At 34.5% G+C, this 27,264-nt stretch overlaps 1 protein-coding gene across 9 annotated transcripts in view; it reads right to left on the bottom strand.

The window, feature by feature from the left end:
* Positions 1-27,264, bottom strand: part of CACNA2D3 (calcium voltage-gated channel auxiliary subunit alpha2delta 3) — a 466,111-nt gene that overhangs the window by 116,212 nt on the left and 322,635 nt on the right. For 8 of the 9 annotated variants that reach the window (XR_007379393.1, XR_007379392.1, XM_048957969.1 and 5 more), the window contains exons 13-14: positions 26,362-26,495; positions 5,930-5,947 (exon numbers count right to left, since the gene is read on the bottom strand). Coding sequence is in view for 7 of the 9 variants with exons in the window: in XM_048957969.1 (XP_048813926.1) it covers positions 5,930-5,947; positions 26,362-26,495 (152 nt within the window). In the remaining 2 variants the exon portion in view is untranslated. The remainder of the gene's footprint in view (positions 1-5,929; positions 5,948-26,361; positions 26,496-27,264) is intronic. The other variant, XM_048957964.1, reaches the window with a different exon arrangement.

The raw sequence follows: 27,264 nt of genomic DNA, 5'->3' as shown, positions 1-27,264 counted from the left end.
TGGCAGTTTAGAGAACAAAAGAAGTCCCTAATGTTCAGTTCACTTTCTTCTTGCCATTTTCTGACTGTTGCACTTTGATTGAGACCTGCAGCTAATGAGTGCAGTAATCAACATCTCCCATTTAGTGTACAGGCAAGAGAAGCTACAGCAAGCTGCCCAGATTTTCAAAGACAATGTTATTAGTGTTCTATTACTACTAACATCTAATGTATATTACTGTTATTTTGTATTTATATAACGAAGCCAGGCAGTGCTAGTGAGGAAGCAGTCACTGTCTCCTGAGACAGAAGAACAAGTATCAGAGCCCATGTCCTTTTTTAGATATTATTTCAGATCCTTCAAAGAAAATATGCAGTACTGTTTCACTTTAGCTGGCTCTTAAGTGACATTTTAAAATCCTGTTAAATAAGAGTATTCTCTAATTGTTACTGCTAAATGAAAGATGCCAAATAAACAACATATAAATTATTTTTTAATTACTTTGAAGGGGCAATTCTGCATTTTGTTGCTAATTTTTGAAATATGGTTAGCCACAGAAAGGAAACAAATTCTGAGTTTGTAAACTTGTAGTTGTTTGGTATCTTTCAGAGTTTAGATTTTGTATTTTAGATAACCACAGAGAATACCAGAGTTTCTAGAATTTGACACTGTATTAAAAAAACAATTGTCCAAGAAAATACTTGATCTGAAACTTTAAAAAATCTATTTTTACAAAATCTATTATGTCTCTGATTTACATTATGAAATCCTAGCAGGCCCAGCTCAGAAGTGAACTTTCATAATGCTAATTCTTTTCAGCCTACATTTCCTGATTTATACAATATCTAGATGAGAATCTCTAAATGATAATTTTTTTGTGGTTTTTTTTTTTTTAATTTTTTTTCTTAACATAGTTCTTGTTTCTGCATTAATATTCGACTGCAACAATAGTAGAGCAGTTCTGCTGAACAGGATATCTCTTTCACCAAACATTATCAAGTCAAGTCAGATTTATCCATCTCTCACCAATTCACGGCAACTACAAAATAACCACAACAATGACCAAATTTCTTTGTAGATTAATCTTAACCCAATAACATTCCTTTGATTTCTCATCTCCCTAGATCTGTGTGGTACCTCCTAGATTTTTCACCATCCCACAGTAGCAGCTTTGATTTTCACACTTGACTGACTTACAGTGCCTGAATTGCAGAAAAATTCCAGACTGTCCTATTTACAGGGCAGATTTTAAATTTGGAGTTAAAATTCAGAATTAAAAAACAATATGAAGAAGCAAGCTTAGGAGGCTGAACAGAGGCATACGAGGAAGTATTTGAGGAAAGTTGTGTAGCTATGCTGACCTATGAAGCATTGGTCGGTGGACCTGAAAGGAAATAGGACTTAAGGGAACAGGGCAGAGAAATAGGTCAAAGTGAAGGTCTGTTGGCCTACACAGCCATATGCCCTGTGCAAAAGCTGAAAAGTGGAGAAGAACATTGCTACCTTCAGAGGGACTGAAAATAGGGTGAAAATTTGGGGCATGGGAACACTGAAAACTGTGACAAGGCATCAGTGCTGAAACTGGCTGCTACAGTTTTGAAACTGTATCCATATAAGGCAGCAGTTCCATAGGGATGTACTTGAAATATGAGTTTCATGTGGAGGATTTATTTCAGTACCTTGAATAACTCTACACATTCCCAGTCCATCCCTCTCCTTCTTTTCTCCAGTCAGGATTAGCCTTGTTTCACCTGTGCCATCTTCCCCTCAGACTATTGTACTTCTGTGTTCTGAGCAGTCACGAGACAGGCTGGTAGCATCAGAAAATTGGAATTTGACCTTTTAACTATTTTATATAGACTACTGGAATGAAGAATAGCTATTATTTTAGTTTAGATATAAATTATGGTCCAGGACCATATAGGAAACTGTGTGAGTGTTAAAAGTTGTACGGATATGTCTATGTTTAGCCACACAAAAGTGAAACACCAAAGACCATCAGTTTAAAATGCTTTCTCAGTTAAAACTGGCAAATTGTTTACTCAGTGCTATTAAATATCAAGTCACTTGTTGAGGAGTGTGAGGAAAACACCTGGAGACTAAATTTAAGATCCTGTTTAACATGCATGCAGAAATCTTAAAGCAGTTTTCTGAATGGGTCACTCAACCTTATATACATTATAAAATTGAAAGATAATAGCACCTCATCTGGAAACAGAAACAAAGGAATAATAAATCAGGGTCAAAATGTTTACTACGTGATTATTTTATATCTCTTTAGATTCAATTTAGCTTCTGTAAAATTGTAAAAATGCTAAAATTACTAGCCATGCACTTCAGTGAATCAGCAGCTTTGCAAATTTTTTATTTTCTATTCCCAGTGACAGTCAATTCAACACTTCAAAGTATAGGAAGGTAAATGATGCAAGGAATGATAAATGATATTTCCAAATGGCTGAAAGATGATAGCATCAAGATAAAAGGAGGGCAAAGCACTACTTACAGAAGTTAAGGGATAACACAGAAAGAGAGAAGAAAGCTGTCAGGAACTTTTGGGCAACAAACATCATCAAAACATTTCTATATGGAGGAAATACGATTCTATTCATGAGAGAACCATTAACTTTTTTTTCTATGTTCCTAAACACAGCTATCTGCTTCTGATGTATGTGCCTAATTTATTCAATTCTACCTGTTCATAAAAACTAAGTAGAACAAAACATCACAGCAGGAGAAGGACAACAGATTTGAATCCTGCTGCGTTCGTTCAAGAAAGCAAGGAAAGCTTTCCTGCTAGGAAACCAAACACCTTTTTGAGCTATTAAAAAGGAATAGCTTTTGTTCATCCATGAATACAAAAACTGCTTTTCAAATGTTTTTCAATAATAAAGGTCATTTTGGAAGCCAAAGTGAGAAAATCAGAAAATTGCTAAATGTGAGTTATGAGTTCATTATAATCATTTTCATTTTCACAGTCATGGAGGATGATTATCTAAAAAGATGCAGAAAAACGATACAGATGACATAAGATATTCACATTCATTTATTTGTCTGGATAGTGGCTCTCCTTGAGACTCACTGGGTATTCCTAGACACAATTTCTCATGAAAGCTACATGATCATATTAAAGCACCTTTGTCACCTGAAATTATGGTGAACTTTTTATCATTATCATTATTACTAATTTTAATATTTTTAATTTGTAGTGTTATCTATTCTAATTATAGAGAATATTGCAAAGCTCCTTTCTGGTCAAATATTGTGCTTCAACAGACATCCAACTTAAACTCTTCATACTTCATTACATCTGCACTCCAAATCTGCATTTCAACAATTTGTTATTCAACCGTCAAAGACAGACTAGAACCTGTGGTCTTCAAAATTGATAGCTAATTACCATAGAACATTGACTAAACACTGAGAAGACTGTATCCAAATGTTTCATATAAAAGACATAACATTTCATCAAGATGACCAAGTATTTATAATGGATATAAAACAGTAAAGGTAAACTTCAAGTGCCACATTTTTCTTTCAGATCACTAGAAGATTAAAGTGAATATGTTTAGAGAGACATGACTGTTTGAAATGTTTATAGAGAAAACATTTGCAATATGATACATAGAATCCAACAAAAATACAGTTCAAGTTCATACGCCATATGGCAAAACATGTACACTAGTGACTAAGTCATTCATACAGGCAAATGTGTATCAGTCCTGTGTTGCTTCCCTTCACCTTGCAGATAGGGAGATAGAGATTCTTTGGCTTGGTGTTTGTGTTGTGTTTGCTACATTCTGGCTTGCTGGAAGAAAACTTGGATGTTAAGCAATATTTTTGCGTGGCACCTAATGGAAGAAAATGTTGGCTTCTAATAACTGACAATTAAAATTTTCGTTGCTTCATGTATAACTGTGGCTAACTCTTGACCAGTTTAAGACTGATCAGCAAGCCCCTATATCGGTAATCTCAATGCACTCAACTGAACTTTAAGGTTTGAGTGCTGGCATAATAAACTCAGATAGGGATATGAGAAAAATACAGCTACGAAGCATTTGCTCAGGTTTAGTTGGTTGAAGAGCAGAGAGGAGATAATTTAGATTCTGAGCTAAGGCACTGGATTTTGTTAGCACAATGCCACTGTGATTCTCTGCAAGGGAATCCAAGAGGAAATACAGATTCAAAAAAGGTAGGATTGAGGGACAGGAAGAAGACTCCTAGAGTAGAAAAGTTTTCATAATCACATATAAGTAGTCTCATAAAGATCATTCTGCTAGGAGCAAAGTAAACCTGTCAGTAAGAAATATCAATCAGCATTTCCTGCCTTAAAGTCTACTATCTTCACATAACAAGCAGGCTATGTTTAAGAAAAGGTTCATTCTTACCTGAAATTATTGAAAAACCTCAGAGACTATTTTATCTGTCCCCCTTCATTCGTTCCTTTCCATCCCTCTCCTCTTTCTCTACGTGAAGGTATATATTATGGCACACACATACAAAGTATGCGACTATAGATCTGCATTGATTTGCTTGAGGGTTACACAATTGAATAATTTGTATCAGAATATTATTTAATAGTTCAGAAATGTAGACATTACAATCTGATATACAGTATCACATTACACTAGTAAGCAGCCTGATAGAAATTTCCCCAACAGCATATTTTAATCTCACCCTGTATCTTCTTTCTGCAAACTGCTAGAAGTATTTGGCATAAACAAGTAGGTTAACATGAATTAAGTCAAGCTTAGCCAATCTTTTAGCACTTCTATTTGTTCACAAAGCTGTAAACAAAAGAATTTTAATCCACCTATTTCCAGAGGAAAAAATAACAGCAGCAAATTTTCTTACCACAGTGTCACATTTGCTAGGCTCTAGAGCACACAAGAACAAACTATGGACATAGTCCAGTGTGATAGACTACCATACTACCTACAGATTTAAAACACGATTTTCTGAGATCCATGAGCAAGAAAATCTCAAATATACATGGCAGTATAAAGCTACAAGTTTCCATGGCCAGATTGCTTGCTTTTTAAATTAAAAAATACATTGAATACACTAAGGAACCATTCTAAAGTTTTGAGGTCCATGGTTGCCCATTCCACAAAAGCTATTCACTGATAATCACTTGATCTATAGCTTTCATTAAAAATCCAACTTTTATCATCATTCAAAGGCTATGAAAAATAATGCATTTAAATTTCTATGACATTCTATACTAAAAGTACTTTATCTAGAATGAGAATTAATTGAATAAGTAGGTGTTGCTGTTCCCCAATATATTCAATTAATTTTTCCATTTCAGTGCTTCAAATCACAACCCACAAAACAGCATCTAGGTTTTCTGTTTCCTAGAAGTTTTGATTATATTTGTGAAATATACAAGAATGAGGGAACAAGCATCAAGCAATTCTTAGATTTTGCCGCAATCATTGTGCTTTCATGATGTGCAGAAGTGACTGGTAACATACCATACCGATGTAGAAGTTGTTTAAAAAGCATATTATATAAAAACTGCTTGCAACCTATTAGAGAAGTCAAATGTCAGATGTATTCAAAGAGGTGTTGATAGATACAGTGGGGAGCAGTGAAAGGGTACCAGCTATAATGTGGGTTCTGCTGTCTCTATAATAGAAATAAAAATGATCTAGAGATGTTTCACATACAGTAATGGGGTGAGTTCATTTTTTTTTCATTATTCAAATTGTTGATAAAATAACTTCCCTGCTGTTTTCAAGTTGTAGGCCGCTATATGCCTATTGTGTTCAAATAGCTCATGTGTTTGAAGAGCTGCTCTTAGCAGCCATAATGCATTGCTTTGATGCCCAGGGCCCCAGTACAGTGAACTGTTTCACTGATCACTACTGTACCAAACTCACGACACCATGGAAACATGAAGGACTGGTGAATTACTTTGAATAACTAAGATCTGAGTAAAATATTTTACCTTTTGAGCCTGAGGGAGCTGGAAAACAACAAAACAGAACAAGCAATCATTATACATTAAATAAATTTGAACAGCTACTTCAGCTGTTGTATTCATAAAATCACAAATGTAATAAAATATAAAAGAAAGAATCCAAGGAAATTAACTTTACACTGAGGGTTTATAATGACTTAGTTCATTATTTGACAGCTTATCTGCTAGGTGTCACAAAAGTACCATCAACTTATTAAATATCATGCTACTAGGAACAGATTATTTTTTCATCAGATATGGTATCACACTTGAATTGCGAAGTAGTTCCATCTTGCTGTACACAAATATAATTCAACATAAAGATAGTTTCAATTTAAAACCAGTCACTCTTTATTTGTAAAGATCTGAATCTATAGTTATTAAGAATAAAGTGGACATTAGGAGAAGTTTGTTGCATTGAAGTAGCTGAATTCTCAGGAAAGAAAAACAAAATGACAGTAGTGCCTGTTTTAGCAAACATTCTATCATACATGCATACAGTACAACAATTTATGCATAGAAGAACATGTCTATAGTATAACAAGTATGATTAGACACACATATATGCAAACACAAGATGTTTATGCATATATGACTATTCACATGACACATGTTCTTAAGCAAGATTACCCTATAACTGGTTGTACACAAAGTATTTACAAAAACAACTCACATAAGAGAGTATGGAGAGCAGGCATTAGACTCCATTACATCCGAACACCTTATTTATCAGAGTATAAAATGAGTTCTGTTTCCACTTAAGGAAAAAAAAACTCATTGCAGATAATGGAGAGGAACTTAGAAAAATAAACTATTATCATCACAATATGTTTGTAATTTTTCAAAATTCTTCTCTTTTTACTTTCAGCCTCAGAGAATTTCGCTACACACAGCAATTTAGCCTTGTGCTAAATCCACCTCAAAAATTCCCATTTTCCCACACAAATTGTTTCTTTACAGGCATCGGCTGAACACAGAACAGGCAGGTAAGTTAATATCAAATGTCAAAGACCTTCAGGATCTCTACTGATCTTCCAACAGACATTTCTCTCTCCCTCTTTTTTTCTTTTTTTTTTTTTTTTTTTTTAATACCATCTTCTCATATAACACGTTAAAATCATGAGCATTCTTTCATCAGAATCTATGTAAAGACAGCTGCAATAAAGAACAATATTCAAATTTCCACCTTCAGAATAAACTTCAAAGAACTCTATAGTTTGCTTAAGCTAGCACACATAAACTCAGGGGTTGTCAACCCGCTAATTTGTACATCATATTCTACAAAATGGTGCTTAAAATACAGTAAATGCATATGAGGCAACATATGCATATTAAGTTCTGGAATATCACTGCAGAAATTATTACTTCCAGATAACACTCAAAGTAAATTAGACAACTTCAAGTCCGTATACAGTGCAGATACATTTAAGGTAGTAGTGGGAAATCAATAACCTCATCAAAAATAGGAACCACAAATGTATGCACATACACAATGCTCTGGTATGACTTTGTAAGTTTAACCCTCATGCAAATACCAGTATGCTCAATATAATTTTTATCGATCATTTTCAGAACTTGAATTTACTCCTGTTTGAGCACATCTCTTCAGTAACGTATGGTTTGGAGAGGTTTCACCAGTCAAAACTTGGACAACTTGGACAGTCAGATGAAATGCAAGTGAGGATTTCCTTTTGATAATTACTACACAAAAGGATGCTACATACTTTCTTTTAAGAAATTAGTCCTCTTGCCTTTACCAAGATTATTCTCAAGAGAACATTAATAAGAGTTGGCAAAACAGAGCTCCATGCTATTTGTTGCTGAATGGAGTATGCCAGTCCCATTTATAGCCTTTTATAAAAATCAAGAATACCTCTTTGCTCTGAAAGATTAGTCGTCAAGCCTTGATTAAGAATAATAAGGACAGCAGATTAGATTTACATTCCACTATGCTTTCTTCTGGATAAGAATTCTCATCTCTTTTCATCTAAGCTTCAGAATCCACAATCTTTTCCTCCAAAAATCTGTCTTTGCTAGAGCTTGATAAATCTTAATTCTGTTTTCTTTTCAAAGCTTGTCTGTTACAGGATCTATATGCCAGCAATTCACTTTCATAATTGCTACAAATTCCTTTGAAATAAACCATGGAGGTTTGTCTGACATTACCCCTTCTGGGAGGCCATAGGAAACAAACAATTTTCCTAACAATAACAGTAATAGCTCTCTGGTCTGTCCCTTTATTGCATAGTCTAAAAATTGCCTGTCTGTGTAAAACCCAGTGGGTACCTCTGCTTCCCGGGGTTTGCCTTATGCCCTGCCAAGAGGCCCTTTTGCAGTAAATTATGTGATCTCTTCCTGACCCTTAAAAAACTCAGAAGCAGAATTTTTTATTCTACTTGCACCTATGGTAAACTATGTTATTTTGGGAGCTTTATCAGGCACAACCATGCCAAAGAGCTCACAGTTTCTATGTGTTTTTCTGTTGTGTCTCTTCCTTTTTCTGATGATCAACAATAAAAGAAGACACATGATCGGATATATATATATATTCGACTTGCTCCTAGTTAACCAATTCTGTTAAAACAACTGTGGCTGAGGTGCAAGGAAGAGGTATGGCTGTTTACTGTCTTCTGGTGTTTGGGGGATGGGGAAGTTTACCTTCCTCCTACTACAGGTGTGGCAGGGTCAGGAGCATGCAGACACAGAAGTACCAGGGAAAACCTGAGAGGATTTTTAAACAGAGAAACACAGACTTCGTTAATGATCCCAATGGAGCTCTGTAAATCTTGCTGCAACCAAAAAAACAACTGACTAAGAGCAATCTTAGTGTACAGGACCCAAGAACACAGTGAAGAAAAGGGAGGGGAATTTGCCTTCAGACCCTTTCATTTCAATCTATCTTTCCCAGAAGCCCCCCCCCCTTTTTTTTTTTATTTTAACCAAAGAATTTCTCATATTCTATTTTATAGTACAAAAACATACCCCTCAGAGAGCTCAAACCCTCAATATTCCAGGAAGACAGTAAGAATTCCACCTCTATGTTCATATTATCTTAGGGTCCTGTCAAAAGGTAACAGAACAAGTAATTGTTCAAGGTTTTTCAATACTGCTACTGCACACTGTGTCACACTTCCCATGTTTGCAAACAGTCCAGTATTGTTTTGAGTCCTTCATGAAAATGCATTTGGTAATATAAAAAAAAAAAAAAAGAAAAATCACAGGCACTACTAAAGTGATAGAAGAAGTCAAGACAGGCTAAGGAGGTCAACTATTTCTCAGATCAGATAACTGTGAGGTCAGCATAAGCAGAAGAAACAGAAGTTAGAGAGATTTGAAATACTGACTTCAGATGCACAAGGCATATGTTAGCGGACCAGTAGTTCTAATGAGTATTACTCCTTCATACCATGCCTCAAAGAACTCTCTCATCCTTAACAAAACAGAAAGTCAGGGAGCAAAGAGTTGTAGCAGCTTTGTTCAGCATCACACTTGTAAAACACTTGAAAGAACTACTATTTTATGAAGGAATTTGTGTATGTGTTAAGAAAAATGAGCAGCAGGAATTCAAATCTACAAAGCTGAGAATCTGTGGAAGACTGGTTTTAACTTGCCAGATCTTGTAACATATATATGGAAAGGAAAATAATCTCTCAGTTATTAACAAACTTCTAATGTTTCTGTCCAGTAGCATGCCAGCTTGAGGAAGAAGTTCTGTAAACACCTGCGATGAAGCAGTGGCAACAACCAACTACTAGCTGCACTGGGGCAAAGTCAGCTATGTTTCTTCTAAGAAGTTTCTTTGTGTCCCAAATAATATAGCATGACTTTGAATTCAATATTTTACTGAAAAATTCTAAAAGAAAATTCTTTTTATTAAAATATTAAATAAAGAACAGTTAAGTGTACCTGCATGACATGCATCTGTGTATCTGTGTGTGTTTTTATCAAGTTATCTCAAAATGTGACAAAGTACTTTTTTATTTATAATCAAATCATCAAGAATTGACTAGGATCTCTGCTAACACTTCCTTACAGTTACGGAAAATAAAACCCTTTGGTTTATGATGCTTGCAGTCAAAGCAAAAACATCTAAGCCCCAAATGACAAGACAGCACAGGTGAATCAGAGTTAGAAAGAAAGCAAGGGATTGAGTAAGCAAAGTATTGAATACAGTACGATATTCCCATCAGGAATAGCAATCAGATCTGACCCTTTGTCTCAGGCTGTTGTTTCCCATAATACATTACAAATAGACTAAATAGTTCTACAGAGGGATTTCAAACTTCTAAACATACTAAAAAGAACGTATTCCCAAATAAATTTATTTATATGCTATTAGGGACAGTGATGACATTTGCAATTGCAAAACAGATTGGTTTTTACATTGATTCCAACAGTTCATCAATATTTTAAGGTAACGTTTAAGAACAGTCAAATAGATTTTCTCTTGATTCAACTGCTAAATGTATTTTCAACTCAGGTGTACTCATATAAAAAATGAAATGAATTACGTGTTGTAGTGTAAACATTCACTGACTTTACAACTGAAGGTTTTTGTAGGTAATCCATTAAATGACATTGATCACAAAATCTAATTAATACCCAAAATAGATATTATTGTTTTTACTTAATGGAAGGCTTCTCTACAGAGTGAAATCATTTAACATGCTTGAAATTTCAGCCAGGTACACTGCACCAGACTCATGCTTACTCATGTTTTCTACTGCAGAATGGCTTCTATTAGCCCAACATGCCTTCAGTGAATCAGTTTGTTTGTAACTAGCTACTTATGTGGCCATAACCTGAGCCAGACTAATGCTTACATGTGTTTCCAAGTAAAAAGCACATTTAAAACTCATACACCATTACGATCTTCACTGTGTGTCCTTCATCAACATGGGCAACAAAGCAGAAAGTGAAAATGTTATCAAATGCATTAAAGAGCAAGCTGTCAGTCATTCTGAAAAATGAGTTCAAAGACTCAGTGGGTAATCTGTCCAGATCCACCACTTCAGCAAAGGTTTCTACTTTCATCGCTTTGATTCTAAATTCTATCTGGTCTATGCCTTTTCTATTTAAAGAATAAAAAATTAAAAATAAGTTTGGTCAAACCAGAGAAAGAGACAATGTGTCTGTGATATTTATATATTTTCAGACTGGTACATGGTCAATAAAGGATTTAGAAATAGAATGTTTTACTTCAATTAGTATAAATGCTGATTGATTGAGAATTTCCTCAATATTCCACTCTTAATATCCAGTCTAAAATAGTATGAGATCAATTAATGTTTACTTAATAAAAATTTTCTGTGAATTCAGTTGCATACAATTAATTTGTTCATTTTACTTATTTTTTTCATTGATGTGATTGCTCTTTATTTTTGACAGAGTCCACAGCAAATACAGTGAACTCTTTCAGACCATTCAAAAGATAGTTAAGTTTATGGTGCTTTGACAGCAGTATTCTGACTCAATCCATACATTCCACATACTGACTCTGAAGTTAACTAATGTGTCCATCAGAACTTTAACTTTTTAGAAATACCTTTCCAGGAAAGTGAAATATAGTGGTAAGCATGTAGATACTACAGTTAACACCATAGAAAAAAGAAACTCCGGTGAGGCTCATCAGAGAAGGTCAAGACAAAAACAGATGATAGCGCATATATGTGCCAGAGACTTTATAATATGGGCCATGTTTTATGGCATCACTCACTGTAGGGGTGAATAACAGTTTACACATTTGCAAAAAGAGATGCAATGCGTGTCCTGCATTGCTAGGTAGGCTTCCACAGATCTTACCCAAAAAGGTAGAAATTTGGGGGGAGCACAGAGAGAAAGAACATTCAAATTCTTTTAATTTTTAGCAGAAAATGTTCTTTTTCTACTTTAAATATGATTCAATGATTCTACTTGCCATCAGATGCAGCATTTAAATCTTGCAATTTGGGCAATTTTTCTTTTACAATCCATGCATTTAGTCTCTTCTGTGATGCCTGTAAGAACTAGTCGCAGGTAATTATGTGCATACAGGAAGACACAAAATTCAGCCTCCTACTGAGATGCTCCTGATGTTAAGACTTCAGTATAAGTACAAAGAGTGACGATAACCTGCAGCTTACTGGGCCAACATCTGTAAGGCAAATGCATTTGATATTTCAAGGGATTCAATAACAAATCTTCCTCTGTTCACATAATTGTTTTACTATGCCTTCACATATTTTGCAGTAACTACAGCAGTTCAGTCAAGGATAGACTGCACTGCATGCAAAGTACTCCAGACAGAGGAAATGTAAATGTTGCTATGGAGAAGAGAGTCATAAAATATACATGAAAACTATCATCCTAGCTCTTTCTCTCTTTCTTTGCAAATAATTCTATAAAGACAGAAAAAAAAAAAAAAAAAAAAAAAAAAAAAGATGCTAGCTCTTGTGAATATGCAAAAGAGAAAACAGTATATCTTTCAGACTAGAGATCAGATTAGAATTAAACATCAGATTGTAATTAACAAATAGTAGAACACACAAAAAAATTACACATACATCCCAAACATTTCTAAAAAATGGTGCTACCCTTCAAAGATTTAAAGCACTTTCTGAAATACAATCTTAAAATGTAAATATTTCTTATATTTTCTAATCCACTGTGTAGCAATCTTACCGCTAAAAGGAGAATCATTAACAAAAAACATATCTAAATATGCTCAAATGCTATAATATTTAAGTTGTACCTGTCTATAACTGCTCTTTCCATTTTGTGTGGAAGTTAAATTAAAAAACACTCTATATTTGGAGGAATATTCCTAGTTTTTCATTGTAATAGTGGTTGATTAAACACTGGAGGTTGTAGAGTCTCCATTTTTGGAGATACTCAAAACTCAACTGGACAGAGTTCAGGGCAACCTGAAACTGATCAAGCACACTATTGTACGAAGTGATCTCTAGGCAGTTCCTCCAGACCCAACTCTTCCATGATTCTACACCCATGATTCTCTTAATTGCATAAAATAAGTGCATTCTTTCCCAATAAATACAAAATGTTTACAGAAAAGACTATATTAAAAATACCTAGAGTGACTCATTTAAATTCATACTTAGAAACTGTAATCATAAAAAAAAAGAGCAGATTTTACAAATAAGCCTCGCAGCTTAAGATTGATGAAACAGAACAAATTCGTGAAATAAGATTAATAAGATTAATTCCAAACACCATTACAAAAATTAAAAAACTTTTCTATTCATGTATGTGTTTAAACAGAGCGAGTTTTTCCACTAGCAAGTAATAGATGTTCATACTGGATGTTCATGAGAATAATAACTGTAGTAAAATCAGAACTGAAAACATCGTACTTGTATTTCAAAGAAAAGGCAAAAGAAAGGTCATTATTTTTGTAAAGATTTTTTCTGAATTACAAAGGGAGAGATAGAAGGAAGGAAGAAAAGAACCAACATCAGAAGTTAGGTTCGTATGTACATATTCATTCAACTCCTCTCACATACATGCTCTTCCATTTTTGACAGTCCTTCAAAAAATGACAAAAACAACCCAGATCACAAATCCTCTTAGAAGCTAGACACACATCCTCTTTCTCTCACCATAAAGTCCATTCTGACCCTGATGCAAAATGAAATAAAGATCTTATCAAGTACCTATCAGAGTCAATGAGAATCTCTCAGTAAGTTCAATACACTTTTGATCTTGCTCTGTATTAGATCTTATTTGCCCCATATATCAATGCAAGACCAACATCTGAAGAATAACCACTTTCTAGAGAAGGATGAAAGTGTATTTAACTTAATGAATGTGTAAAGCAAGCCAGAATTTCTTCTAAAACTCACATTTACTAGTTGTGTCTATGATTTTTGGTATATTACTGTGATTGGAGTTGAACTTCTGAGACAGGCATTTTTCTGTAGTGTGTTTTGTAATCACTCAGCATATCTTAAAAAAGAACAGTTGTAGGAAGAATACATGAATTATGCCAAAGCACTCTTTTTACCAATTTTTTTTTCATACAATTTTACCATCACTAATGCTATGTTACTATATACCATGATGAAAGTTTGTTTGGATCTAGTTTGAAAGTTTGCATTGTGCACGATTCTTATCAGGTAGTCTGTACAACCTTGTGGCATGTACATTTAATAAGAATTTATTACATGCAAAGAGCACCATGTCAAGATCAGTACAGTTTGGAGTGGGAATGCAAAACATGCAATGGAGAGAGATTCTAAACTACAAGCAGTTTCCTGCAGAAGTCAGTCATACAAGTCATTTTATTTTGTTATGTAATTGTTATGTTACAATAAGCATGAAGGTGAAACTCATCTACTAAAAGATTTATGCATCGTTATGTGTCAAAGAGTCTGAATTGATACTGAAAAATTGTATTCTGCAAAAAACTTGCTCTGAAATCCATAGACTAAACCCACTCACAATACTTAAGATTATTTTGCTCTCCATTATCCTCATCTTAGCTTCTCTTGTTCCATTTGTTGTTATAAAAGTATTTGGCAATCTACTAGCTGATTCTAGAAATCTGAGGCAAAGACAAGAATCAGCACATGCCTAAGTGCTAGAACTAATTCTCACTTATACATAAAATATTGAACACTTTTATACAAGGAAAAATGTGCCATGTTAGTTACCTAAAAGACACATTAATGATACAAATTAAAGCTGCCCTTTACTCTTACTTAAAAATCATAGCTATGCTGGGCACCATGCATTATGACAAAGTATTATGTTTTATTCTTTTTTCCTCAGTTATCATTTTTTAAAATACAAAACTATTACATAAACTTTTATTTAGCTACCGCAAAATACCTTGAAGATTATGTCAGTTAGCAATGGTCCAGAACAGCTCTGAATGAAGAAGTATGCTGGAGGGCATAATGAGGTACATACTATATGCTCAAAAGATTACTTGAGCTGATAAGTGATAGGGGATACATTTCAAATGTAAGAAGGCTCTAAAGTGTTATCACTGTTTCATTTCATGAGAAAAAAATCCACAGACACAGATAAAGAGGTCCAGAAAGCAGTAGGAAGTGCATGAGCTGCACAGCTAATAAATTAAAAGCTTCAAACAGCTTTATGAAGGGAATCATCTTTTCTCTCTTTTAACAACTTGCAAACACAAACTGCTTTATCTTCAGAAACATCTGCACTACTTCAGAGGAAGCATACACTAATGACAAGAAACAAATTGTGTGTAAAAAATAATGCATAAATGCTGCACTTAGAAACCCAAGAATGAAGCTCATGTACATGAGTATATGTGCTTTTTTGCTCTGCAGGTAAAGGTGGTATACCCTGTGCAGGTGTCCAGGCTTGCTATAAGTATTTAAGAAGCAAATGTTCAATGTTTATTTAGAAAACAGCAATTGCTAAAACTCACTGACAGCAAGGTGGCCATTGTGTGCCTCCAAATCAGAAACATGTTTTTCAGGCCTTCATGCAAGAGCACAAAGCAGCTGCTAATAGAGATGCACAAGATCAGACAGCAAGTGTTTAGGTCACTGTTAGAAGCATTAGTTTAAAAATATATCATGAAATAAAGAATTAAAAAAGTAACAACCTTTAATCAGATTACATAATTTAACACTATGAAATCTCTTAGTTAGATAAACTCCTAATCTATCAACAGATATTTAAAAAGAATATATTTTAGCAGCCTGTGGAAAGATTGGTATCATAGACTTGTCTGGTGCTGACATAAACAGATAAAGCGTTCTAATCAATGCTGCTCCCTATTCATTAGCTCTGTTCTGAGGAACAGTTACTGTTTCCATATCCTTTTAATCAAAACGTGGGTAATGTATCTCACCATTCTAGTTTTACACTGAGATTTTATAGCTACACGTTATTGAGAAAGCCATGGAGCATTTTATGGACTTCTCACACTGCAAGTTGAATTCATCAGGCTATATTAAGATTCACTCACTTTGTAGAAAGAGTTACATTTCTCGTGCTATTTTATTTTGCAAGAAGCTTTCTGTTTGTACTCTTCACAACTTGAAATTTCAATGCTTTCTAAGGGTCACCTTGACCTGATGGACAAAAGGTAAGACTGTTATGCTGGAAGAAGAAAAAAATTGAGAGCATTTCTAGGTGATCTGAGTCAATTTCAGATATGCAGTTTGTTATTATTTAATACAATGCTTATGAAATCTAGACCGAAGAATGCTTTTAGCCTGTGGCAAATTTCCTCATTGTGTTGTGCTGTTTTCCCCTTATTATATCATCAAGAAGGTTAAAAAAAAAAAAAAAAAAAAAGAATACCCCACTTTGTTCCTTCACTTGAATGGAGAGTTAGATACGGAGTCAAAATTATTTCAGCTATCTCTGAGTTAGAACTGTTTGCAAATGCTAAGATCATATTTAGGCATGTCAGGACCTAAAATATGGCAAATCACCATCTTGTATTTAGCTACACTGCAAAAATCCAGCTTGTGAAAAATGGGCTGTACGCCCATATTCTTAAATGAAACTGTAGCAAAGATAAAGGAACGGAGAAAAGAAAAACTAAATTTCTCTTTTCTATAAAAGGACAACTTCATCTTCACTGAAAATCTTGAATTTTAAGGATTTGATCCAACAAAGAAAATGTTAGAATTATTCCATCAGCCTATAGAAGTACAAACCTTTAACTGAGTTTTAAAATATTGAATCTTTCCTCTGTTTAAATCAGCGTCACTTAAGGTACATAAATGGAAAGTACACAGAGTAAATTTAATAGGAATTATCAAAAAATGTAGCCCATGTGGAATGCAAGTTTACAGCTGACTTAAACACTTTTTTGTTTAGGTGCTTTTTCACTAAGACATCTTCTTGACACTGGTGAATCATTTCCAGGATAAATCTCTAAATATTATTTTCTGGTAATAAATAAACTCAATTGAAAAGTTATTTAAAAAGTATGCATATTATGTAAAAAAAAACCCTTAAATGGAATGGCTATTAGAGAACTTTTATGTCAAATCTTACTACAAAATCTTAGAGATCAGAATACTTAGAATACTTAGGGATTTTAGCACTTTACCAAGAACTAGTCAATGTAAATTTTAGAGTGATTACATATTCCTCCTGAAAAATCTGACATTAGTGCAGGTGAAGTGGTTCTGCATCCCAAAGTAAATGCAGAAATGCTCTAAGCTTTCTCCTGATACTCACGTTGCTGATCAGATATTTACCTGCTGGATAGATCATCTTTGAATTAATTGTTAATGGAAATGCTTGCTGGGAAAGATCTGATCTGATAAAATATTTCTCCAATGATGTGGAGAAAGGTCAAACTCCTTGCCATCAAGCAGCAAGGACATAATTAGGAAACATTCTATTCCTTGTAGAATAAAGTGCATTTCTGAATAGTTTCTTCAGAAATCACTAAGTTCAAAGTAAACCTTAATCATGATGACTGTGGCAAACATAACTTTCATGTGGATACCACATTATATGTATCAATGAGTTGTATGAAATCTCTTCATTGTACAAAAATATCGGAGCTATAAATAACAGCTTCAATATCTGCAGAATAATAGACAAAAGAGAAGACTTCTTCCCTTTATTCTTTCTTCTTTTCAGTTATGCTCTGAATTCTGCAGCAAAACTTAAATAGCAGCAATTATTTAATGCGCCTTTTCTTATTATTTCAGGTTTTACTCCAGCAGTGAAGATAAAGTATATAACATCTTCACTGCCCTCTTTTTCCAGTTAAAGAATGGCATACATAAGATCAGAGTACATTATGCCAAATTCATTGATTTCCTACTTTATTACTTACCTTAGATAATCTATTGCATGAAAACTGAAGGCATATACCCAGAGAAAAAAATAAGGTAATGTATCTGCCCAAATAGATACAATTTCCCTGAAAATAGTTACACTTCACTCAGAAGAGAGGTAATAAAATCAAAGACAGGCAAACAGTTTTGGCTGCAAATGTCTTTAGGTAGTTAAATTCATTAAGAACAGAAACATCCTCCTAAATGTCATATTCAACATAACATATTGAGACCTAGAAAAAAATTCTCCCTCCAGTTACTGACTTGTCACCTTTTGATTTTCATTTCTGTCATAATAAAACAGAAAATTATCTGTGAAACACTGGAAATAAAAAGCATTTTCTGTCCCCTCACCTAGAGGCACTGTATTGTCATTGGTAGACCACAGCTGGAGACGGTCCCAAACTGTTTTATCTCTAGTATGCAGGTGTCTGCAAATGAGACCAATACCCCTTTTGGCATGAATATGCCTGTTAATCACGTTCGGTAGCTGAGCAATTCTCTGTAAATAAGCTGTAGTAACTGGTGAGAGAACATCCAGCAGGTGAACCCTACAGATACGTGTAATTCTATGGATTCTTTTTAACATACATCAAATCAGTTTTCTTCTAAGAAGAAACAGTAATTTGAGGCAAAGTAACTGAAGGACAAGATACATGATATTTACAGCAAAAGTGACAAAAAAAAACCCACCCCTTTAAGTGTTAATGGCAATGTAATGTTTACATCTTACAGCTCTCAAAACAGAAAACCATGTTCACGTTTAAATGTTAATGTTTCTTTATTTCCAAAATTTCATCACATAATGTGCTTTGAGGATGTAACTTCTTCGAAACATTTTAAGAGCTGTAAATACCACACTGTCCACGTAATTCCAAGAAAGATTTGAACATGCATTTGTGCATACTTTCATAAACTACCCTGAACACCTAAGATCTCATAGACAGACCACTGCTTATAGTGGTGATCTGCACTCTCTTTACACCACCATCTCTGCTCCTTCTAAACGATTAATGACTCTTACCTAATACTTTGCATGCACGTAAATTATAGTAAGGAGGTATCCTCATCATTATACATCATCTACCCTTGAGGATGTTAGTGGCAATCGTATCAGCAATGGTCAGTGACAAAATTGTCACCGGACATGTGAAGGGGGAAATTCTCATTAAAATGTTCAGCACAAATTAAAGATGATCTTAGAACGCAGCAGAAGATACTGTGAATGGCCACATCATCCAGTACAAAAGAAAACAGAAGGATTATTTAGAACTGCATTGTAGGAGATATGATATGGTTACTGTGACACTGCTGTATTTCCTGGAAAAAGAAATCATGAACAAATTTTACAAATTTTGTAATATATATATGTTAGTCTAAACACTACAACTTCTAAAGGCAGGGGTAGAAAAACATTAGACAGTTGCCTTAGCCCTTAAACATCTATAATGGTAAAATTTCCATGTTCTCATTTGAAGCAATTTAAAATAAAAGAGTAAATAGCTCCAAAATATTCCCTTAGCTATCAAATTCTGAAAATATTTTTAAAAACCTATTTAAATAAACTCTTTTGCAGGAACTGCAAAATCCCATCTTGAAATTGGATATTTAATGTCTATGATGCGCTAATGCTGAAAGATGAACAAAGGCCAAAGTCAGTTATCCTATCATATAAAATACTAGAAAAGAGAGCCAACATACAGCTAAATGCCAAGATATAGTGGTACTTTGATCTCTTTTCTATGCTTTAATACAATGCTTGTCTTATTTGGAGCAGAGCTTCTTAATACTTAATTTTGTTGTAACTTTACAGCTGCTTGCCGATGTCGCAGAATAATCAAAAGTTAAAGCCTCCAAAGTGTAAAGACCTGTAAAATGCATATAAAGAAATCAACTGCATAGCTCAAAGTTTGAAAAAGTAGGATTTGAATTCTTTATTTCTCATGCAAATATGCACTAGGAAAAATAATTATAATAGTAATCCGTTTCAATGGAATAAAGTACTGTAATATTTATAGTCTGAGCCACAGTTATAATGACTGTGGGGCGAGAAGTGAAGTGTCTCAGCATGTTCCACATGTTTTTAACACTGTTCCTAAAGGCTCTGGAGGCTATTAAATTTAATGAACCCATCTGCTATGAAATAGAGGTCCAAACGTAATCAGTTTTCTCAGTGCCATATAATACAGATGGCATTCCATGTTCCACATCCCCAGCAGGAAATTTTATGTTCCTCTTTAAGTGCAGGACTTTTGTTTTTGCTTATGTTTTTGATGTTTCAAACATCTTTTTGATGTACAGCATATAGTATTTTATAGTGTAAATACTATATACATATATACACATGAAAAGTGTTAATTCATTAAAATAAATATTGCCATTTCTTCACAACATTTTTTTCCTAGTGGTTTTGAAAACCAGCAATTAATTCTCTGTAGTAATACTCTGTGCTTAATGCAATCACTGATAATTGCCCTACTAGCATAACTTCCAGCGTTAGCAGTAGTGCAAAACAAACACATAATTTATCAAAGTAGTTTACTTCAAAAAATGCAAAGTATACACATACGTACAAGTATATGCATGGCATGTCCTAATTTGTATGCTCTGAATGTAAGTGTACGTACTCTTAAAGTATCCATATTCCTATCAGGTCAATATGACTTTTATTTTCCTGTGCATGTCCTCATTTCATTTTGGAAAGAGGAGTGGTTCCCAACTTGTGTGTTTTATTGGGACAAACTGTGCCATGTTTGTTGCACTGCTGGTGTGTGAGGAAAGGCTCTAAACTCAAATTAAAGTAGCACAGCCTCTGAACTGATTTGCACCCTGCTGCCTAACATAAGTAAATCGGATGTGCATTTGCTAACAAAAAGAGACAACATCCATTGTTCTTTAGAGCTGCATCTTAAAAGATAATGAATATGCATTAATTCTATCCAGTTGAGAGGTTTATTCATTTACTTTCTTGAGCACTCATTAGGTTTTGACAGTTGACACAGATCTTACTGAATATGAAGCAGTTAATGTTGTTAATGATAATTCATTTATTCTAGATTCAGCAGTAAAACAAACAGATTAGAGCTGTTCAGTAAAAAAAAAAAAAAAGAGAGAAAGCTTAATTACTGTGATTGGAAATTTTGGAGCAGAGAAATTATAAAGTCATGATTTGCAGACTTTTTTTACTGGATTGCCAGTGAAGATTCCCACAGACACCCCCAAAATCATCAGCCTAAAGGGATATTGTACCTACATATAAATACATGCATATTTTTTTTTATTGTGCGTACATTTCTTGTATTGTCATTTTTCAAGCACTATCTATAAGATTCCAGTGCAAATACAGCAGACCATCATTGCTGGAGCAGATGGTCTGAATCCTCAAAATGTAATCATTCTCCTACAGAAATTTTGGAAGAGATGAAATAGTTGGAGTTATTGTATCTTTGCAGGAAAAATAATTTGGGCTGACAGTTGATGAGAAGGCACTCTTTAGGCTACCCTCTTATTTTGCTCTCTTATCTCTGTTGTTAAAAGATCACTGCAGGTCCATAGTGGGCAAATCAACGTTTGAAGAACCTTATTTTAAAAACAAACCTACCTGGTGGAAAGCCTAATATTCAAGCATGGCTTATCATCCCCTAAGTGTATTCATACATATAAATGTGAAAGAAAGAAAAGGAAATTTTCATGGGAACATCAGAACCAGTTAGTGTTTATAACTTACCCCACTAAAAACCTATTAATTATGGGAGATTAAGAGATGCTGGACACAAAGGAAGAGTTAGATAATATAATACATTCCTACACAGAATCAGGAAAAACAAAACAAAGCTAACAAACAAACAAAAAAATTACTACACAACAACATCACACATCTCTGATTTTTGAAACTGGCATAAAAAAATTCATTCACTGCCTCTGTGTAAATTTTCTTTTAGCAGCTGCTGATTAATGGCATTTCCTGACATTTAGTTCTGCAGTGATTAGCAGTATTTACTTGCCGTAGACATACAGGAGAATTCTGAATGCCCTGATGCACTTTAACGCATTCCAATACTACAATCTAGAAGTTACCTTTGAAATAGAGGCCCAGGGAACATTTACCATATAAAAATGCTAATTACATCTACTTATTATAATAGCACAATTAACTTGTGCTACCAAAAGCGTTTGAAGATATCTCTGGGAACAGAAGCTAGTAGAAATGGGATAGTATTTTATTTTTGTTACTTCATAAAAGCTCTTCTGTGCATTGAGCAGAAATAAAATTGAGTGCATGGGAGAAAAACTAAACAGCACAATACCTCACCCAAAACTCTTAGATGGAAAAAATGCCAGCATAAAAGCTTTGAGTCTGTAGGAGCATTTTATATCTGCACATTATACACAGAATCTCATGCACAGCTCTGTTGCTTCTCTGAAACTGGCTCAGAATTCACCACTGATAAAGAGCTGTATTCCAGAATCTCAGTTTCCACAGTTAAAAATAATTGGAAACTGATATGATGTATCTTTGAAGTATTAGCTTCCTATACTCCCTACTAAATTTACACAAAGAACCTGCAAGAGTACACTTACAGTATATATTTCACAAGGATGAGGAGAACTAAATTGAAATTGATGTATCATATATGTAGTAATGTAATTACAATATTCATTGGTAGCATTTCATAAATACTTAGTCATGATCTGTCTCAATGCTTTTTGTTTTTTAATGAACTCTTAGCTTCCAAGGCACTAGACAACTCAAAATATTAAATGAAGTAATAATTTGTCCTTTTTATGAAAAGCAATCCTCCAGTTGGAAAGTGAACAGCGCCAATATGGTAATGCACATCTGAATGTGCTCACAGCTTGAAACTAATAGCCTGAAGGAGATGAACTCAACGGTGCATTAGAACCAGAGAATATCCTAAGGTATACTTATGAGAAACAAATTTCCCCAGAAAGAGTTAGAAAAGGTTCAAGTAAGTCAAGTTACACGCTTCAATAAACAAATTCTCAATTGTAAGCATTTAAACAGCGGGAATTCAGGTGCCAGTCCAGTCTTTCTTTTTCCATTTCCTAACAGAAAAATAAAAGTAATGTTTCCCCCATTCCAGATGTCATCAAGAGAATGAATTAAGGGCTTCTGTACTTTATGGATAATTATCCATCTCCCCCATATACCAGCTCTATACATCAGATTACTGAAACACCCCAGTGCCCAGGCACTTTGTCATTTTCTCTCAGTATATTCACCTGTCTTGACCTGCTATGGCTGCATATATGCTTAAAAGCAGTGACTGACCAATTGAATATTGTTATTTTCCTGAAATAATTTCATACTTTATAGTTATTATCTACTCAAGAAAGAGTATCATTAGAAACTTTCATTTAGAAATCCAACTCTATTTTTAAGGACCCATTAAGTTATTCTGTTTTCTGAGGCATTAAGTACTTGTAGGCCCTAGTGATGTTAAGCAGCAGAAAAATTATACTGAGACTGGTCTAGTGGAATGCTATCCAGACACCATCACCTAGGGCCCATCAACCAGATGTCCTATCTGCAACTTTTTTAGTGCCTCCACACAAATGTACACCATGTAGCAAGATGATCTTTTCTCCTATTAGACTTCACAATCAAGAAATATCTGCGTGCCCCCTTACCTTTGATAACCCAAATTCATTTTCCCCCTGACCTGCAAAGATGCAACAAGGCTTACTCACTTCCAGCGCGTATCAAACTGCTGAGTAGAGAGGTACAAATGGAAAAGAGGCTGACAACATACCCCCGTCAAGCCCTATTAATTATGGGAGGTTAATAGATGCTGTCCACAAAGGAATTCTATACTAAAATAACCTAGGAAAGGTGTGGAATATGCAACCACAGGACTGCATCAGGACGCTACATACAGATGGACTTATATCACATCTTCTAAAATCTCAAGATCTTAGTCTAATTGCATTGGCAGCACCTAAACTACTAACCTATTACTGAAACAGCACTTCAACTATTGTGAAGCTGATTTTGGAATTACTCAAGATAGTCTTCAAGCACTGTTTCTCAAGTAAATTACTGAACAGAGAGCAATGACGAATAAGTCCAGTTCTGCAGCAACCTAACTAAAAAGGATTTCAGAAATCTGTTAAGTCCTTCTGAGAGTCAATGACACCTCTTAAGGTCAAAGCAATCCCTTATCAGAAGACTTACAGTTGCTGATAATGTTTCTGTCTGGATCCTAGTATGCTCCAGCATTTTGTCGCTTGTTCTGAAACAGCAGTTTGTCAACTCTCATTTTTGGTGAGGGTGTAGGAGAAGTATCTTATTAAAACAGTGACGTGTATTACACCCCACGTGTGGTCCCAACAATCTAGCCACGTCTGCTTTGACACAACTGAATGTTGACAAGAATATTTAAGTTTTCTGGCAGCACACTCCCATTTCTTAGCTAACAAGGTCTAAGCAGAAGGCATGGAGGTGCAGAGACACAAACTGTCTGTGAAAATGAAGAGGATCATTTGGGTAGCACTTCCAACTCCGAAACAAAATGGCCAAGAAGGAATAGGCTTCTGAAAACAGCTGCTGGACATCTTAACAGAGGTAGATTCCTTTCATGGCTATTTCCAAAGTTTTGCATATGAATGCTCTAATTTATCCTGTTCTTTGTTTATGAGTTTTATGCTTTGCTTTGATTTATGGCAATAAGAAGAAGGCAGGAGAAAAGTACTTTGCTACTAAGATGATCATTGCATTCTAGTTTTAAATCTTTTTGTTTTAATAGTTATTATAGTATTAAGGCTCTTAATGGAGCTTTCAGACATCCATAAAAATGTGTGTGCATGGAAGTACATGTTTACACCCTCTAGAATTCATAAGTATGCACTTGCGTTTAAACACCCCTGCTGTATTCAGCTAGAATTTCACATTATATTAAGCTGTTCATTTTCCTTAGACTTTCCAAAACAAATGGAAGAATTACCAAAAATTAGCATAACTTTTCTAAATATATTCCTCCCTGCAGTGATCGAAGAAATACAGACTAACAGAAGAAAAGAAAAAGTAAAGTATAAAATTAATTCTGAAGCAGCATTTCATACTTGGGTAGCAGAAAAAGGGGAGGACTTGGGTGTTGAGAAAGAAATACTTCATGTACAACAGCACTTTTAGTCTGAGATTCAGAGGCTAAGAACAGGGTTGCACTAAAACAATAAATACATGGATCTCTTCCTGCTACTCTCCCTAGCAAACTAACTTCCTTCAGCACACATGCACATTGATTACTTCAAGCACATAAAAAGCAAGAGGTGAATGAGAACTAGATTTCCCTAGTAATCTTCCCATGTTGTGGGACACCCTGAACTGACTAATAAGTTAGTTTTCTTCTCACCATTGTGTTCCACTAACAGAATGGGAACAGAGTGGAATCTGGAATAACACATCCTTAAAAATAAGTAAATAAGAAAGAATTGAGATAATTAAACCACTTTAAAATAACATTCCTAAGAAATGTTTTTTACTTGGTAACTACAGATTTAGTATTTATTTTATATCACTCAGCTAAAGAATAAAAGAGACTTAAGCAAACATGAAAAGCAAAATTCTCCACAGTATTTTCCTTTTTTAAGATTTTTCTGCTTATTTAAAGCCAAACCTCCTAGAAGTATTAAAAACTCTCCAAATAAGCAAACAAAATCCCTTAAAAAACAACAACAACAACAAAGCACAAAGGGAAACTGGCAAGATTTTCTATTTTGCCCTACTTTCATGAAGGGTAAAATGTAACAAAAAGAATTCAAAAAATTGCTATTAGTAATCTGTGATCTCCAATTCATTGGATTAAAAACTCGGCATCCCTTGTACTAAAGGCCAGATATTTGTGGCAAACTCTTGATCTGTGGATAACTTACAGATCAAAATATTTTAACTGCTTAAAAGAAAAGCAATAAAGAAAATAGATGAAAAACTATTTTAGATCAATTCATGAAAATTAACTTTTATCTGCAAATCTGAAGATTTACCACAAATGACACTAAAAAACAGTTTGCATGTTTAGTCACTGCATTACAGAAAAATCCCTTTAACCTCTAATGTTTTACAAGGACATCAAGTTAAAATTGAATGGTTCTGACAATTTTATTATCAGATCACCCATTCTATCTACTTTAAAAGACAGAATCTATTTGGTCTTTTTCACAGTAAGACAGCATAATTGTCACTGAGCTGTTGATCAGCATCTCTATACTAAAAATATTGATCCTTGTCAGCCTGAACTTTTACACTGACATACTCATATTCTATCTCTGAAAGCATATAGAAAAAGCGTTATTCAATCCAACCAATTTCTGTTCAATGTCCATGCTGATTAAGAAAAATGTGTAGTTAGAGGTCAAATTCAAACACATTGCTATCACTCACATTTGTTTCATTATTTTCTGTGTAATTTATAATATATAAATGCCTGGTGAAGTTCAGTAATCTCAAACTACTTGCTTGTAACAAAGATGTCAAGATCTGATTTTCACATTGAATTGGAGCATTCCAGTGACAGAAACGCACAACTAATGTTTTTTAACGACAGTTTTTCCTATACATTCCTCATCAAGTTAGCTTATATTAAAGTCATTACATGACTTCTCATGCAGACTTACAGTGCTGTCAATATATGCTTCTGTCCATACCACGTCATGCTCTTGGTCAATAACTTTTGGTCGACTAAGAACGTGGAGGTATTCCATGACATTCTCTTGAACATCAGCTAAGGTGGAGATCTGAGTAAAAAACCCTGTAAAAACAGACAATTTGAAGTTATAAATCACGCAAAACGAATTAAGGATTTCAAGGAGTATGATGTGTTACATCAGTTGTGTTTTCTGCTTGTTTATTTCCAAAGGAGAAACACAAAGAAGGAACATTTGATGAGAAGCAGCCTCAAAGAGTAATAACCAGAAGTCAGTAAAACTGTTGGCCATTCTTGAAAGTCTGGGTTCCCAAGACTGCTATGAATTTCTGGACCACAAATCCCAAATTCTCTATTTCCAGAAAACTCCTGTTGCTTGATGGTAAATAAATACTACTTTTTTTTTTTTTTTGAACCCTGTTAACCATCAAGTTTGTACAAAACCATCTCACCTTAAGTTTGTCCAGTCTCAAGAAGCATTAATGATTAGAACTAGTCAAAAAACAGTGGTTGCAGACATTCTAAAACATTTGTCCTTGTAGAATGTGACTAAACCTCTGATAACAACAGCAACGTTATTTTCAAATGGCAGGTCAGTGAGAATGGAGACTCGGACAGGAATTGCTTTTTTAAGCGATCACAGCTTTGTTAATCCTTTAAAACTTCACCTACAACCTGACAGCACTGAGAACAACAGAGGCCACAGCTATTTGAGCTGTCACCACTTCCTCTTCATTCCTTGCATGTCAAGTATATTTATACGTCATCACCTTGGCTTTTGGAGTCCAAATCATGCAAGGGTGACAAAGGACTGACAAATTTCAAGGCTACAGTTTCACCAGGCATTACTTAAACGCATCAATTGTCTTTCACG

This window comes from Lagopus muta, chromosome 11 (assembly GCF_023343835.1).
Source record: "Lagopus muta isolate bLagMut1 chromosome 11, bLagMut1 primary, whole genome shotgun sequence".
In the NCBI taxonomy this organism is placed as follows: Eukaryota; Metazoa; Chordata; class Aves; order Galliformes; family Phasianidae; genus Lagopus; species Lagopus muta.
The sequence above is the reverse complement of the archived record's forward strand: the minus strand, read 5'-3'. Positions and strand labels throughout refer to the sequence as shown.